The sequence below is a fragment of the Bidens hawaiensis genome, unplaced genomic scaffold, assembly GCF_021521415.1.
Source record: "Bidens hawaiensis isolate Kalapana, Puna unplaced genomic scaffold, B.hawaiensis_p1.1 tig00032527_1, whole genome shotgun sequence".
NCBI lineage: Eukaryota > Viridiplantae > Streptophyta > Magnoliopsida > Asterales > Asteraceae > Bidens > Bidens hawaiensis.
In genome coordinates this window covers 40,320-56,839 of record NW_027495562.1, presented here as the reverse complement: position 1 = coordinate 56,839, position 16,520 = coordinate 40,320, and the positions used below count along the sequence as shown (strand labels likewise).

The 16,520-nt window shown below is 35.8% G+C and overlaps 2 protein-coding genes across 2 annotated transcripts; one reads left to right on the top strand and one right to left on the bottom strand.

The window, feature by feature from the left end:
* Positions 1 to 2,593: 2,593 nt before the first annotated feature.
* Positions 2,594 to 3,713, bottom strand: LOC143583795 (mediator of RNA polymerase II transcription subunit 31-like). The gene is made up of 5 exons (XM_077066007.1): positions 3,643 to 3,713; positions 3,471 to 3,568; positions 3,288 to 3,384; positions 3,131 to 3,209; positions 2,594 to 3,045 (listed from the first exon to the last, which is right to left on the bottom strand). The coding sequence occupies exons 1-5, from the start codon at positions 3,687 to 3,689 to the stop codon at positions 2,770 to 2,772; spliced, it is 597 nt and encodes a 198-aa protein (XP_076922122.1). The 5' UTR covers positions 3,690 to 3,713; the 3' UTR covers positions 2,594 to 2,769.
* A 10,680-nt stretch (positions 3,714 to 14,393) lies between these two features.
* On the top strand, positions 14,394 to 15,917 carry LOC143583794 (polyadenylate-binding protein 2-like). The gene is made up of 6 exons (XM_077066006.1): positions 14,394 to 14,504; positions 14,597 to 14,699; positions 15,101 to 15,174; positions 15,270 to 15,461; positions 15,541 to 15,662; positions 15,788 to 15,917. The coding sequence occupies exons 1-6, from the start codon at positions 14,394 to 14,396 to the stop codon at positions 15,831 to 15,833; spliced, it is 648 nt and encodes a 215-aa protein (XP_076922121.1). The 3' UTR covers positions 15,834 to 15,917.
* Positions 15,918 to 16,520: the final 603 nt, after the last annotated feature.

The window sequence follows — 16,520 nt, the reverse complement described above, 5'->3', positions numbered from 1 at the left end:
AAGATGGAATTGGTTGTTTAAACATAATTGATTATGTTCAAAACTACCAAAACCTCATGGAGAATCTACACAAGTGGAACTCAACGCTCCTGACTTGCGAGGAGGTTACAGACCTACCCGCATCATACCCAAAGATCAAGCAGGAAAGTCAGGAATTTCTGCACGTGACATTAGGACTTCCGCGGGAAGAATCCCCATGGAAAACCTTAAAACTAAACCCTTTTCAAAACCCTTTGCTTAAGTCCAAAAGTTCACCTCACTTATTAACAATTCATGAGAAGAACATTGGACTGGGGGGACTTGAAGAGGTAGGTCCCAGCAGAGCCCAGTTGGACCCGCAAGACTCACCTCAAAGAGGGACGTCTGCGCAGTTGAACCCGCAAGACTCACCTTCAACAGGGACGTCTGCGCAAAGGCTAAACTCGCAACCCCTTGAAGAGGGACGTCTGCGTAGAAACCAACTGGACCCGCAGGACCCACCATGCTCAGAGACGTGACGTCCTTACGCGCAGTACGCAAGCTGTTCCCGCAGGAAAAGCCTCCCAATGGTGAAGTACTCCGCCTGTTCCCGCAGTTGCGGATACAAGCCATTAGGGAAGGCTACCTGCGCAGCAAAGCTACACGCACAAGGCACTTAACTCTTAAATAATTCAGTAATGTCACCTGAAGAAGGAGTGAGAAAGCCGGGAGAACTCCCACCCAAATGAGCCAGTCCGTACGATGCTGGAGGATCTTTTGTACTGTACCTGACGAGGTATGGACAAAAGATCTGACCAAGGATACGACAGCTCACTGACAACAGTATGACGAGCAGCACGCTCTTGTACTGTATGTCACTATTAGCCGCTGCCTACTCACCAACCTGTCGGAGGACGTGCATGACCTGCAGTTGGTGGAACAGGAATAGTACACAGCCGGCCTGGTCACTATCAGCCGCTGCCTATCCACCAACCACCAGCATAGCATGTGCGTAGCCCACAGTTGGCAGAACAGGAACACTATTCAGCCGGCTGTACCTGCTTGGAAACCTACCTTCGGCTATAAATACTCCAACACCTTGGAATGGTATCATCTTATCTCATATCTCATATTTTGATATATTACCTGATATCTGCTCTAGTCATTCTCTTAATATACACTTATATTTAAGAGCAATCTAGTCTGATTCTCATGCCGGATGGTGGTCACAAGGAGGTACCCCCCCCCCCTTCTCAGTGACGAGCTCACGGTGTCTGTTTTGCAGGTTATCAGAAGAACCATCTTTGCCGGACTTAACCCTCGTGGGAAACATCTATTTAACCCCCAGATTATCCGTAATCTGCCCGGGGTCGATTAGTGTTTCTTCAACACTAATTAACTACAATATCGTGCATGAATTATTAGCCTCACTCATTTACAGCACAATTCAAGCTTTTAATAAACCAATCTCAAAACTTTGCTTGTTCACATTAACGTCACAATCTGGGGGTCGATTAGTGTTTCTTCAACACTAATTAACTACAATATCGTGCATGAATTATTAGCCTCACTCATTTACAGCACAATTCAAGCTTTTAATAAACCAATCTCAAAACTTTGCTTGTTCACATTAACGTCACGAAGAAAAATTATTCTAGCTAGCAGTAAGAAGTAAAGCACAATCAAACTTTATAACCACCGACTAGCGAAGGAACACAGTTTTTGGCATTATAAAGCCATAATCAACAAATCATGCTACAAATGCATCATTTCACCAACAGTGCAAAAATAACAATCCATCATTGTTCTTGTTGACAGACATATAAGACTTGTAATAAGGAACTCTAAATATTACTTGGTTGGCAACTCAAATGTCAATATTCTACATCCGTTAAACATGGAAATCACAGAAAATTGCATATATTGCCACTTCTGTCACTTCAAGTTACCCGTCTTTCCTGTAAATGGGTAAACATTCCAGAAGTAAAAACTGGATAATAAAGGGTAGATACGCCAATTTCAACTAGGGGTGTAAACGAGCTTAGCCACTGAGGTCGACTAGGCTCAAGCTCAACTTGTTTGACTTCCGAGAGCTCGAGCCCATTTAGAGTTCTTTTTCTAAAGTACAAGCTCGGCTCGTGAGTAGTCTCCCAAGCCAGGGTTCGGCTTGTTTATAATTTTTAATTAATTTAAAAACATTTTTTTAATTATTTTTATATATTTTTTAATTATAAACTGTGTATACATATTATGTAGTTATTGTTTTTATCAAAATTATATACATACTAATTATTAAACAAATATATATTTAATATATTAAATAAAAATGATATAAACAAATATATATTTAATATATTAAATTAAAATGATATAAAAATAGATTCTTTAATTAATCAAGTTTTTTTTTAAATCGAGCTTGTTTAAGCTCGGCTTGATTCAAGCTTTTAGCGAGTTGATCTTGAGTCGTTCACAAGCTGGCTTAACTTGTTTACAGCCCCAACTTTGGCCAATTTGTGGTTATCATTTTATCCATAACGGGTTGAATGTTAGAAAATTAAAGTAAAAAAAGAAAACGGGCCGAAAATTTAAATTACTATTGAAATAATGAAATCTTTTTCATCATATTAGACACTAAGCACTTGTAATATCTTTCAGACCAAAAATAGTTTCATGTCAAACTCAACTTGACCTGTTTTCAATGGTACAAAGAGACTACCCGTTATGACTGATGACCAATTTTTCGCAAGCGCTAATAAAATTAATGACTAAAAGATTGTTTATGCTAACAGACCGAACATACAGAGAAAAGTTTTACTTTCTCTTTCTTCTATCAATTGCATTTCTCGGGTCATTTTTGGCCAGTGGCGGGCCAGAAGGCACACCATACTGCATAGGCGAGGGTATTGGTGGCGCTGCCACAGGAGCAGCTGAAGCCACCATGGTGGCGGCGGCAGGCGGTATAGGTGGCGGAAGAGCATTAGACGCCTGTGCAGCTGTAGGCTCGGGAAGAGGCCTAGGTAATATATGCTTCAATCGATTATTCCTGTAGTTTTTCCAAAAGTAAAACTGCTGCCTGTGTGTCAACTCCTAAAAGATTCAAAAAATATAATTAAATATAACATAAAAGCATATTATATTTATTAGTTATTTATCAAATTTTAAAAAATGCAACCTTATTGGCCGGATGTGCCATAGCATTGCGGAAGCTTGCATTTTGAAGAAGTTCTAAAAAGTAGAGACAGTGTGGGTACCTATGATTCTCCAAAAATAAGCAGAAGTTAACAAACTGTTGATATAAAAATAAGATTGTTAGAATACATTAAACTCACATAATATATTTTATGTATTCGGGTCGTTGCCAGTACTGAAGGTACTTCAAGTAGCCTATGAAAGCTTCATCTTCAAAATAACGGTTCTGAGCTAAATCTACATCAGAGTTGTAAGTGTAAATTATGCAAAGTTTTGCCATCACTTTAAAGTAATAAAGATGCTACAATGTAAGTTAAACTTACAGTGAATATAAGTTGGATTGGCAAGGCATTGGACAAATTCAAGCTCAAGTAAAAATCTTTGTCGGCCATCATCAGGATCCTTGTATACCTTTTTGGGCCTAAAACATAATTGAGGTCAGACACATGGTAACTTACATTATATTGACACTATATTAAGAACATTTAAGCTTACGAGCTGTTATCATTTGAAGAATCATGAATTTCTTGACCTGAAGCCATGTTGTCGCATTCCTATGACTAACTGCACCAAGATGATGAGCTTTATACCAATTTTTGGAGACAAAGTTATACGAGATGATCAGCATACATTTACATAAACAGGTTTACAAAATGTTTAAGAGCAAGAGAATGGAGCCCCAACTAAACAACCAGCCACTTAAGTATCACCCTATACATACACATATTCCTTTGATTTGATGAATAGAGGAAATCAAGGTTTAAAACCCAAAACATCTTACCAAAATCAAAAAATTAAACATAACTAGGGGTGTTCGAATTCGGATATCCGAAATAATTTTTAAAAATCAAAAAATCAAAATCGAACATCATCATAACTCCAAGATCGAAAAATTAAAATCATCGTCACAGCTTCATAATCAAAGCTCCTTCCCAAATTCAAAATGAAACACGTATATATGCTTGAAGATCATGAACTCAAAGCTATAGACAAATATCAGAATCAAATTCAAAGTTTGATTGTGTAACATTATCTCTAATCTACCAAATACTAACAGACTTGATCACTTCTTACGGGATTAGGAGCCAGAAGGTGATGGTGAACGGCGGCGAGAAGCGAATACGGACATACGGTTGTGGCTGGTGAAGGTGAAAGGCGGTGATAAACTGATACCGAGATAAAGTGTGGATCTTGAATTAGGTTACACCAACCAAAAGACTTATAAAACATTTTTTTAACGAATAACTAAGTAACGCCAGGTATTTCGAACGTGGTCTCCAATCATTAAAGGTAGACCGAGCCGGCCACAAGTCCAGACGAACGGATCCCCTAGAGATCCACCTATTGAGAGATTCCCTGGATAAAACCCGACCCCCACGCCCGCCAAACGACACGACAGCGAGGAGCCGGTAACACCGGGTGAGATCAGGACTCGAACCCTGGCAAGCCAGGCTCATACCTTATATCTCCCATATAAATTGGTGATAGTAAGGTTTAAGCTCCCTACCTCTCACTAATGAGTGCTCTACCATTGAGTCACACCTAATTTACTTTATAAAACAATTGATATTATTATTTAATATATTCGTATAAAATTTATTTCGGACCCGAAATATCCGAACTTTATTCATTTTTTATTATTTTTTTAATTATTATTTATTCATTTTTTACATATACTTTTTTATTCATGTGTAACTTTTTTTATAAAGCGATTGTTATTTTTTATATTTATTATATTTAATTTACAGGTTTAAGTTATCTTATACAGTAAAATCTAAAAAAGTATAAAGATACAGTGGACCATAAAATATAACACAATGTTGAGTAATATAACACAACACAGTGCAAATGAAAAAAACACGATGACCAAAATAAACAAAAAACACAATGGTTTCAATAAAAATTCTAAAATCTTCAAGCTAGAAATCGAAAAGCGGAAACCTAAAATCTAATATCGTATAGTTCCACAAGACAGTTCCAATGCCGATAGTTTAAGTTCAATCAGAATCCATTTCATACTCTAAGACTTCCTAGTTTTTAAAGACTATGTATTTGAACCTTACCATTTAAAGATCAAGTGACATAATATATGCATACTATGATAGAGCCTGTGTGATACACAGGTGCTTAAAAAATAAAACAAAATGGAATGTTGTGAATCTATAGCAATTAAGAAAAAGAGAAGGCTAATATCAATTCATCCTGGTTGAGTTGGTAAGTTACAAACATTTTAAAAGCAAGGTGGTGAGTTTGATTCCCACCAACAACATGTTTTCATTTTATCATTCATGAAGGAAAAATTGTAAAAATGAAAACTTGTACCCTTGCATCTATGTGGATGGTCTAATTGAATGACATGTGGAAACATTGTCTTGCTTTAATAGTACAGGTAGATTTTTTATTTTCTTTTACTTTTTTGGATAGGCTATTATTATATAGTAAAATTTAGGGTTTAATCAAAACGAGCCGAGCCAACCCTAGCTCAATCTCGACTCGTTTAAATTCAATCTTTTTTCAAGTATAGCTTTTTTCAAGCTATTTTTGAGCGAGCTTCGAACGAGTCGCGAACTTTTTGAACAATTTAACTTTAACCATTTCGCTAAATTAATTACCTTGCCTAATACAAGTCATCCTAACTTAAAGATAGCCCAACCGTCTCATAAGCATGTAAACGAACACGAATAACGACATATTTATGTTCATTCAATTAAATTCGAAACACAAACGAATAAATATCATACATATTAGGGTGATAATATGTAAAACACAAATAATATTCAGTTATTTTTTATTAATTGTAAACGAACATGAATGAATATACATGAAAAACACAAGAACATAAATGAACAAACTTTTTATTTATATTTTCTCTTTTATTAAATCAATAAAAGTAAAATGCCAAAGTCGTCCTGTAGGTTTGGTCAATTATTCGATTTTCGTCCAAAAATTTTCTTTTTTGCAAATGTGCCATCGAGGTTTACCACTTTTTGCCAATTACATCCAAACTGTTAACTCCGTTAGTTTTCATAGTTAAACAAAGGATAATTTTGTCCTTTTACATGAATACCTCGTAACTAAAAAAATAAAAATAACAGATAACCTTGAGCCATCATTACCACCCTTCTTCATCCTAAACCTAGGGGTGTTTGGGATTGCTTATTTTCACCAACTTATAACTTATTAACTTTTTGGAAAGTAATAAGGTGTTTGGGATTGCTTGTATTGTGAGAGGAAAAGTTTCATAAGTTACATGTAACTTATTAACTTAATGAAAAGTTATAAGGTGCTAAAATAAGGAATCCCAAACAGTTTGAGTTCCACCACCACAATGGATGAATGGAACACCGTAGTTACCACAGCCTGCGTTGTCATCATCGTCGAACATCACACTCTATTTTCTTCTTTTGCAAATCGACTTTGCCCTCCATCATTTTTATGGTGGTCGCCCTTGAATCTGATTTTTAGGATTCAATAGAATAAAACGCAAATCCTAGATCAGAGACTATTGGGTTTCAGTTAAGGAGGTGTTTTGAATTATTAGGCAATAATGCTTAATTACCAAATCTGGAGGTCGGAGGTGTTTCATAAAGGTCAAAGAACTAGACGGGTCATTGGTTTTTGTTTCAAAAGCTTCCTTGATTTGATCTACTTGATAAGGTGTTTTCACTCCATAAGAGCATTCCCAACCCATTCTCTACTCTATATTCATATGTATCATATAATTACACTAAAAATCACTGATTTTTCTCTCTCCTGTTTAATTAAATAATACTTTTTATACCTTTATCATTATCTTTTCTCTTTACTCCACTCACAACCATTTTTAGAAAATATTAAAAAATTATACAGTATGAACAGTGAATCCCCAAATTTAACTTTCCCCTATAACATTTTATCTCTCATCTACTCACAACCACTCATAATCATACCATATAATTTACAAATCCCTCTCACCAAAACATAGGAAATGGGCTGAGAATGCTCTAAGGTTAATTCTTCAATTGTATCCATTGTAGAGTGACAAAAATAAGGGTGGGTGTGTGGTGTTTATGGGTTATGTTTTATTGTTTTTTATTATGATTATGATTATAATAGATAAAAGGATAAAGCTGCCCATGGTTTAACTATTAAAACTGCCAGAGTTAACAATTTGAATGTAATTGACAAAAAGCGAGGAACCCTGATGGCCCGGTTATAAAAAAGAAACTTTTTAAATGAAAATCGTATAATTAATCAAATTTGAAGAACGATTTTGACACTTTACTCTGACAATAAAGATAAACCAACTTCCTTTCAAACGAGCGTTTACTAAACAGTTTGGTTCGTTTACTTATATTCAGACTTGGGAACAACTAAACCCTAACTTTGTTCCCGAGCTCACTTAACGAAGGAAAGGAAAGGAAAGGAAAGGAAAGGATATGAAAACATTTCCTTTCCTTTCCTTTCTTTTCATTTTCCTTTCCTTTCATTCATTTTCCTTTCCTTTCCATCCATTCAATTCCTTTCAAAATGGAAGGAAAGAATTTACACTATAAAACCCTCCATTTTCCTTTGCTTTCTTTCCTTTAATGAAACTCGAGAACACACTTATTGTTATTTCCTTCCTTTAATGAAACTCAGGAACACAACATTTTCTTTCCATCCCTTCATTTCCTTTCCTTTTCCCTTGTTAAATTGTTAAATGAAACTCAGGAACAGAGTCCCGACACCATACTATGGGCTCATCGGACGACCATTCGCCGCAACCTTCCAAACGTCACGAAATCATTTCAATCGGATCATCAAAACAAAAGAAAGTAAAACACACCGGCGACGACGAGGACTATACATCTGCACATACGCTATGTTCCCGAGTTTAATTTAACGAGAGAAGATAAAAGATTTGGAGAGAAATAAACAAAATTGGTGTTTCGAAGTTTTTTTAATGAAAAGAAGAGGAAAGAGAAGAAAAGGTTTTTAGTATTTTTATATTTCTTTTCAAATTGAAAAGATACGAGGAGAAGAGAAAGGTTATTAAAATATTTAATATCCTTTCCTTTTCTCTTCTTTTAATTTCATTAAACTCGAAAACACAGTCTTTTCTGATTCCCCTTCTTTTCTCATCTCTCGTTAAACTCATGAACACAGCGATATAGTCGACGACCTTCTGATTAAAATCATAACCGGATTACCTCCCCGATCACTACCCATATCCAGATCCGTCTGCAAACACTGGTCATCCCTCATCACCGATCCTAACTTCACTCTACAACGAACCCGAAACCCTAACGCCGATCACCCTCAAGGTTTGTTTTTCCAGTTACAATCAACTTCCTCTGTATTTACATTTGTGCCATTAGATTCGGTTCAAAGACGCCCTTTGATTAAAAGCTTCCCGTTTAACCCGAGCCCCACATCCGGGTTTACGGAGGCTTTGCATTCGTCTAACGGTCTGGTGTTGTGTCATGTGTGGCCTGATAAGTTATATGTATACAATCCAACTGTGAATAAGTACAAGTTGCTTCCGTTACCGTGTACTTGGATTACAAGCCGGGTTATTAACGGTATGGCGATAGCTTTTGATCCCACAGTATCGCCTCACTACAAGGTACTTTATCCTAGAGAGGATTTTAACGATCCCGATATTCGTGTTCGTTTGGAGATTTATTCTTCGGAAACGGGAACTTGGAGGGTTTGTGGTCGAACGTTTAGTTTAGTACCGTTTTTTATGTTTAGTAGACGGTGGTTTACTGGCGTGATGCGATTCATTGGATGGATAATCTCGAGGTTTATCATTTTAAGTGTGATGTAGAGAATCCTCACTTTATGCAAGTGGAGAACCCGAAGATCTTGAATGGTACGGAGTACGGTTTGCACGATAAGTTATTGGTGTCGAAAGATCGCTTGCTTCTTGTTAAGATGGTTGAGGTTCGGTCTATGTTAAAGATGAATGTTTATGAGATAAAGAATACATGCTATTCCGGGTGGTCTATCAGATACCATATTAATCTTGAATGTGCTGGAGATTTTGACTTACTTCTCAGACCTAATCTGACTGAACCTAATATCAATTTACCATCCGGACCTAAGTACAATGTGCTAGCAGTTGTGATTGGGAAAAGAGACGAGGATTCGTTTCTTGTGTTGGAAGTAACCCGGGGGAAACTTGTGCAATACAATGTCTTCTCAAAGACTTTGTGTGAGCTTTGTGACTTGACGCCGTTTCAACTTCGTGATACGAAAGCTGGTTACTTTTTGTTCATGTTGTCTCTTGCTGGTGTGTGAGTTAAGTGCATTATAATAGTTGATCAATAATACACAGTATTGTAATGGGCTTTTATTGTTTTATTGGCTTATTGCCATGTTGTATGCTTCTTAACTTGTACATGCTTTCCAATAGTGTGATATTGTTTTAAGCTTGTTGTAATGTTTATGAGCTACAAAAGTTGCATATTTTTCCATATGGCATAAGATAGGGCTGAGCACGGTTCGGTTCTGTTTTTAGGTAAAACCGAAACTGAAAAGTCGGTTTTTCAAATACACAAACCGTTCGGTTTTCGGTTTTTTTCGGTTTCGGTTATGTTATAATCGGGTTTTTTTTGTGTGTGTGTAGACATTGTATAGAATTCCAAAAAAATGAAAATGCATATTAGATCCAAAAAACAAAAATAGGCATTTGTTACGTGGAACCACGAATACAAATTTGCAAGAGTACTAGAGTTTAAAATTCAATAAAATGCTTAATCAAAAAACACTAAAAATTTAGTTCCAATCTTCATTCTTCATCATCAAAGTATACTCCCAATTTTCACCATCTTTATAATCCTTATCACCATCAACGGTATATCCTTTTGGTGTTTTGTTTCCGGTCCTAACATCTAAAAAACACATATAATTGTATTAATATTTAAGTAAAAACATATATCGGTTCAGTTCGGTTTTTCAAAAAAACAAAAAATAAACTGTCGGTTAATGCTTCGGTTCGGTTTTTTCGGTTAATTCGGTTTCGGTTCGGTTAATTCGGTTTCTTGCTCACCCCTAATAAGGTACCCACATAAAAACATTACATTAAAACAATGTGGCAGTTGTTTTTAGATAAGACGAGTCGAAAATATACCTTTTGATAATCATACTTCACTTCTTGACCCGTATAAGTTGGTTTCAGTTATGGTTCTTAAAATTCATGATCATGACCCTGTAGATTTTTACAGAACTCTACTTTCAATGTGCATATCAAACAGAATCCACATAATAAAGGGGACTCAAAAGGGATTGAAACAATTTAAGCAACCTCCTGCAAAAATACAATTTAGAGGACCAAATGGACTTGCAATGATTCATGCCATATTATTATTTAGCATTAGCATATAATGGGTCAACCTGCTGATCTTTGAAGTTGGTTAGAGTGGAACCCAAACGGATTAAAACATGAGTGTGTACTTTAAATGGTACAATCTAGATATCTACTTGATTTTTTTATCAAGCAAAATAATTTAGTTTTCTTGTTCATTACATTATATCAAATATTTCTAAAATATTTTGAACAAGGCTTAACAATTACACCATTATGGTTCAGTTAAAACACAGTGTTCACTTTGCAAATATCGCATATGGTTAACCAATAAGATTTATAAATTCTAAAGCATCTACTCAACTCCTACGAGTTGACTATTCATATGTTGACTTAACTAAATTACTTTTATCGGAAATGTTTTTTCTCAAATCCGGTTATTATAACCATATTATTTTAAGAGTAATCTAATTTTTTAATATAAAATTAACGTTTGGATTTAGTGGTGGTTGTCTTCAATGTATTGGAATTTAGGGTGCGAAAGACGATGAAGATTTAAGACTCCGACGATGAAGGTTCCCTTTTTCTCTATGTAAGCACAAAAAACAAGAAGAAAAGTATGGGAAGAAGGTCGATATGTGTAGTTCAGCGTGGCAATTAAGTAACAAACACCTCATTTAAAAAAATTATAAATGTTATCTATGTGAGAGAACCGTCATTTGACATTTAATAGTTATGATAATATATTTCTGTTGAGTTAACGCATCAAACATGATTCATAACTTGGTTTCTACAGAGGATTTTATGCATTAACATATACCTTGAAGAAACTTTGGCTACTTAGAAACAAAACACATTTGGCGTTCTTTTTATTATTGGACTGTAAGATTTAAAACATTATATACACCCATGCATAGCCCATGCAGCTCAACTGTGGTTCAAGAAATTGATTTTGCGAAAAAAGATATGTAAGTAGGCCTTTAATATTAGTTTCTTTATCATTAAATAATAATAATAATTATATGCACGAATCATGCAAATGATTTTGAAAAAAAAAAGATATGAAAGGATTTTTTTTAGTATTTATATATCAATTATTTCGTAATGAAAACGACAACCAAAACTTGTGTAAGGGTCAAAAACAAACTTTTGGATAAACATTCTCCATACTCTTAAAACTGGGTGGCATTTAGACCCAAATAGGTCAATTTCAGTTGACTCTTAACTGATCAGACATGCCAAGACAAAATATTTAACTAAAAGAACTCAAAAATGAGTGCATCTAGTGCCTTAAAATCATCACGTGTCTACTTTCTTTGCAGCTTGAATCTAGATGCAGGTGCAGGCGTTTGGCCCGTTTAACTGTTCTCAATGATATGCGCGCGTTCCACAATAGAACCCCTAAAGGCCTGCAAAGAATAAAAAAAATCGTATCTGAAAAATGTATGATATTTCTTGAGTGCAAGTATACTTGCAATGTAAGAAAACTTTCCTTGCTTCTATCGTTGTTTGAGATTGAACCAGAATTGGATACCTGCAAAACATACAATGCCACTTTTTACCATCACACAAACAAAGGTAGCGTTTGGTTCACATGCGAGAATCAATATCGAACCCCTATGCTTATATCCAAACCCCAAACATCCCCTTTAAAGGTTAACAGAAGGCCCGGATTGATAAAAACTATATACCTCCTTTGACACAGGTGAAGCAACACTTGTTTTGCTACCATCATTTCTCGACTTTAAATCTTTGAATAAGAACGATTTAAGAGGTTGTGTGTATAAAGAAAACTTGGCCCGTCAGAGATATAAGCATAATCCAAACAGACCCAGTCTTAACTAAACGGGTCGAATTTCATCCCCTACCTCATTCCTTGACACAGGTGTGTGAGGCAAGCTCTACAAGCCTCACAGGAATGTTTGATCCACTTGGTGTGGGAACCTTATCATGTGAATCTGGGGGGTCATGATAAACAATAAATAACTTATAAGTAGTTTAGTCTTTAGAGTAAACTTTCAAAATCGTCCCTAAGATTTAGTTAAATTTGAGACACTCATCCTACTTCTTCCGTTTTAGCAGTTGGACCCTTGAGGTTTCCTACTTGTTGCCAAAGTTGTCCAAATCTTTAACTCCGTTAGTTTCTTAATGTTAAGTCAGGGGTATTTTGGACGACATTGGCAACAAATGAGAAACCTCAAGGGTCCAGTTGCAAGAAAAAGAAAAGTAAAAAAAAAAATATTCGGACGATTGCAAATTTAAAACCTCAGGGACGATTTTGGCAGTTTACTAAGCAGTTTATACTTCGCAATGATTGTGCATATAACAAGCTAAAAAGAGTTTGGTGCAACTAAATTATATGATCGTTCGTCCAAATTTAATGAAAGATATGTTAACAGCAGACTGACCTTTGGCTACAGAAATATCTGGTGAGTCTTCGAGCTGCAAGTATCAAGTAAACATGTTATTTAATAACTTGAATACTTTGTAGAACTGTTGATCAAGTGGAGACTTTAGCTCTGAAATTCTAACCGCAGGTTCAATATCAGCCTCTTTGTTATCTTCAACTTCTTCAGCAATTTCAGCTTCAAGTTCTTCCTTTTCAAGTTCATCAATCTGGGATAAAATACAAGCAAAATCATCCTTTTAACATATCTTTTTTTTAACTATATGTGCTTAACAATTCAATAAAATAGCTATTTGATCGAATAGGAGCATGAAGCTTGATTTTAGTTTTTCACCGATGAAGAGATATGAACCTGCCACTGCTGTGGCCTTATCTTCATCAACATAGTCTTCTCTTTTTCTACAATACCCTCCTGTTTATATATCATCGTCTGAAGTTATGACTTTGTGTCTTATCTGTTTTAAACAAAACACAAGGATACAATAACTTAAATAAATATATAATGATATTCTACATAGTTGGTGAATCAATAAAGATTCAACATTGCAGCAACAGCATGGACTCAAGTATATACATGCCATAACCAGATAAAAACTAACATATATGTACACTAGTGAAAGCAAAATATGTACAAGCCATTCTCACTAGTTTAAATAAATAATGCAACAATCGCAAGTCAACATAAAGCAATATGACAATAGAAACTCAAACAAACGGATTAATATAGAGGTGGTAGAGCGGGTGGGTAACAGGTCAAAATGTGTGACGGTAAAGGTCCAAACAAGCTACGTCAAGTTGAATTGACCAAAAACACTTTTTGTCCTAAATTGTTAACTTTTTTATTAATTAGCTGTTATCATATTCATATATGCTATCCTCATAGAAACTACATGCAAAATAGTATTTTGCAAAAGGAACCTGCAAAATTCTGTTAACAGTTACCAATCAAACGTCTATGAAGATGTTTTAAAGATGCTTTCTAAATGCTGATTCTTCATGTTGGAATTACAAGTTTGAAAACACACTACAAACCATCCTCAAAAATCAGCTTTGATGATCACAAAATTAAGGTAATCAAATTGTTGCAATTTGATGGGAAGACTAACCATAATTCAGTTAATCCTACCAATAGCAAAACTATGGTAGAGTCTGTTACCTCTATCTCCTAGGAGTAGTGAAATTGCTTCTGGTAAGAACCCCTCAGCTCGATAGTAGTTTTGCATTTAGTCTTGGACATAAGGAACAAAGGTAAAACAAAACATAAAATACATAAAATGGAGATATAAAAGCTAGAAATATATGAAAATGCAAATGATTATCGGTTAATTTTGGATACAGAAAGTAATCAATAACTATTTTTCGGTTAATTTCGGTTCGACTTTTGCTCAAGTAGAGTTTGCAAGAACTGGGCTTAAGCCCAATGCATAACTGGTCAACTAAAACCCGGATTAAAGTTCCAAAAACACCCTTACAAATAATCAGAATTACATTACTACCCTTCATCATCCTCATCTCGTTTGTGAACCAACAAAATCACAACCCTTAATTCAATCTCCGGCAGATTATTACATGGATCAAGATCAGGAGCACGAAGTCTACGGCGGAGATATACCCGATGACGGAGACATGGACGCCGATATGGAAACCCCAACGGAACCCGACGAAACCGCTAACACCAAGGTTTGCTTTTATACTTTTACTTCAATCCATCTTTATTATTATTATTTGGGTATTAGTGTGAAACCCCTGTCTTAATTTGTTTGTGGGCTTAGGATTTGGAGGACATGAAGAAGAGACTGAAGGAGATTGAAGAAGAAGCAAGCGCGCTTCGCGAAATGCAGGCCAAAGTCGAGAAGGAGATGGGATCGGCTCAAGGTTTTCGTTCAATTTTGACTCTAGGCCTTGCAATTCAGATATAATTAAGACTTACTTTGTTTCGGTTAATTGGATCCTAGAACCGGCTCGGGTCGGGTTGTAGTTTAGGCTAGTAGTTTCTTGTCCGTTAACGATCACAACAAGTACAAAATATTTTGCTGATTTAGAGACACAGTTAATAGAATTCGGGCATTGATATTAGGTTTAAAGTGTCATTCGTGTGTGTTGGAGCTAACTGTAATCCTAGATGGCCGCGAGTCCGTTAAATGATGATAATTTATTTAACCACTTGCTATGCCAGATTAAGATCATCCCTATGGTAAAATTGTTGTTTACGTAAAGCTGATAATGTCTTTTCTACCTAACATTATTGTTGTTCTTTTGATCATGTGTGTTGTCAGACGATCCTGCTGGTGCTTCTGCAACTCTGGCTGAAAAAGAGGAGGCGGATGCCCGCTCGATATATGTTGGTAATGTGAGGTTTTATGACCCTTCATCTTCTTTTATATATGTGTTTCACTAAGTGTACTAAATCTGTTTATATTGTTGTATTCAATACCATCTTTTCAGGTAGACTATGCATGTACACCTGAAGAGGTTCAGCAGCATTTTCAATCATGTGGAACTGTAAACAGGGTGACGATATTAACAGACAAATTTGGTCAACCCAAAGGTTTTGCTTATGTGGAATTCGTGGAACTTGAAGCTGTTCAAAATGCTATACTTTTGAATGAGTCGGAGTTACATGGTCGTCAACTCAAGGTCTCAACTTTATTACTTCGCCATCTTATAATTAAATCTCAGCTTCAAATTCTTATTATTGAATTCCCGGGCTGTGCAGGTTGCTGCCAAACGAACCAATGTTCCTGGGATGAAACAATTTAGAGGGAGGCGGCCCAACCCATATTTTGGATTCGCCCCACGAAGGCCTTACATGCCGGGCCCACCAATGTACGGGTACGGGTATGTACTATCGTTTCTTTTCTTTTTAATAATTTTATAAGTAAATTAGTTGCAACTGTGATTTTTTTTTAAATTGGTTGTTGCATATTACATTCAAAGCTCACACATTTGTCGTCACTTTGCAGAAGGATTCCTAGAGCCCGGAGGCCAATGCGTTACAGGCCATATTAATAAGCCATTTTGAGTGTTATCTAGTGGCCAATTCTCTCTAGTTTAGATCATGTATCACTATGTACCATTGCTTTCATTTGCCAAATGCACTCTTTTCTTTTTAGCTTGATTTTCAAAGATTGTATGCTCTTTACATGCTTTTAAACTTACAACCATAGTCTGTCTTTTTCTATTTTTAAGTTATTATAGGTCCATGAGTTTTATATAAAATCTTTGAATCACAATTAGAATAAAAACCATGTTTTAAATAAATAAATAAATAATCCCTTGAATTTCAAGATTTGAGGTTGTTTTGGAGGGAGAGAAGCCATTTAGAAGTGATTAGTTTGCCTCCAAAGAAATGAGATTGAGGTGAGGTTATTTCAATAATGAATGCGGCATAGATGGGATAGAGAATGGGTTGACACTCGTAAAAGAAAACCATTTGTTAGGTGACTTGGAGAAGGTACTTGCATCTAAGGAAGAGTCTTGGGTATTGGGTCGCTTCGGCCGGCTAATCTCGCTCTAATATCCAAATGCTGGAGGAAGTTGCCAACTGATGGACATTTATTTTAGGTAAATTGGAAATAATAATCCCAACTTTTGTGTATTGGCCGATAATAATCCAAACTTTAAAAATCACTACCAGCGGTCTCAACTTTCAACTATTTTTGTCTCAATGGACCTCTGTTAAAAAACGCTTAACGG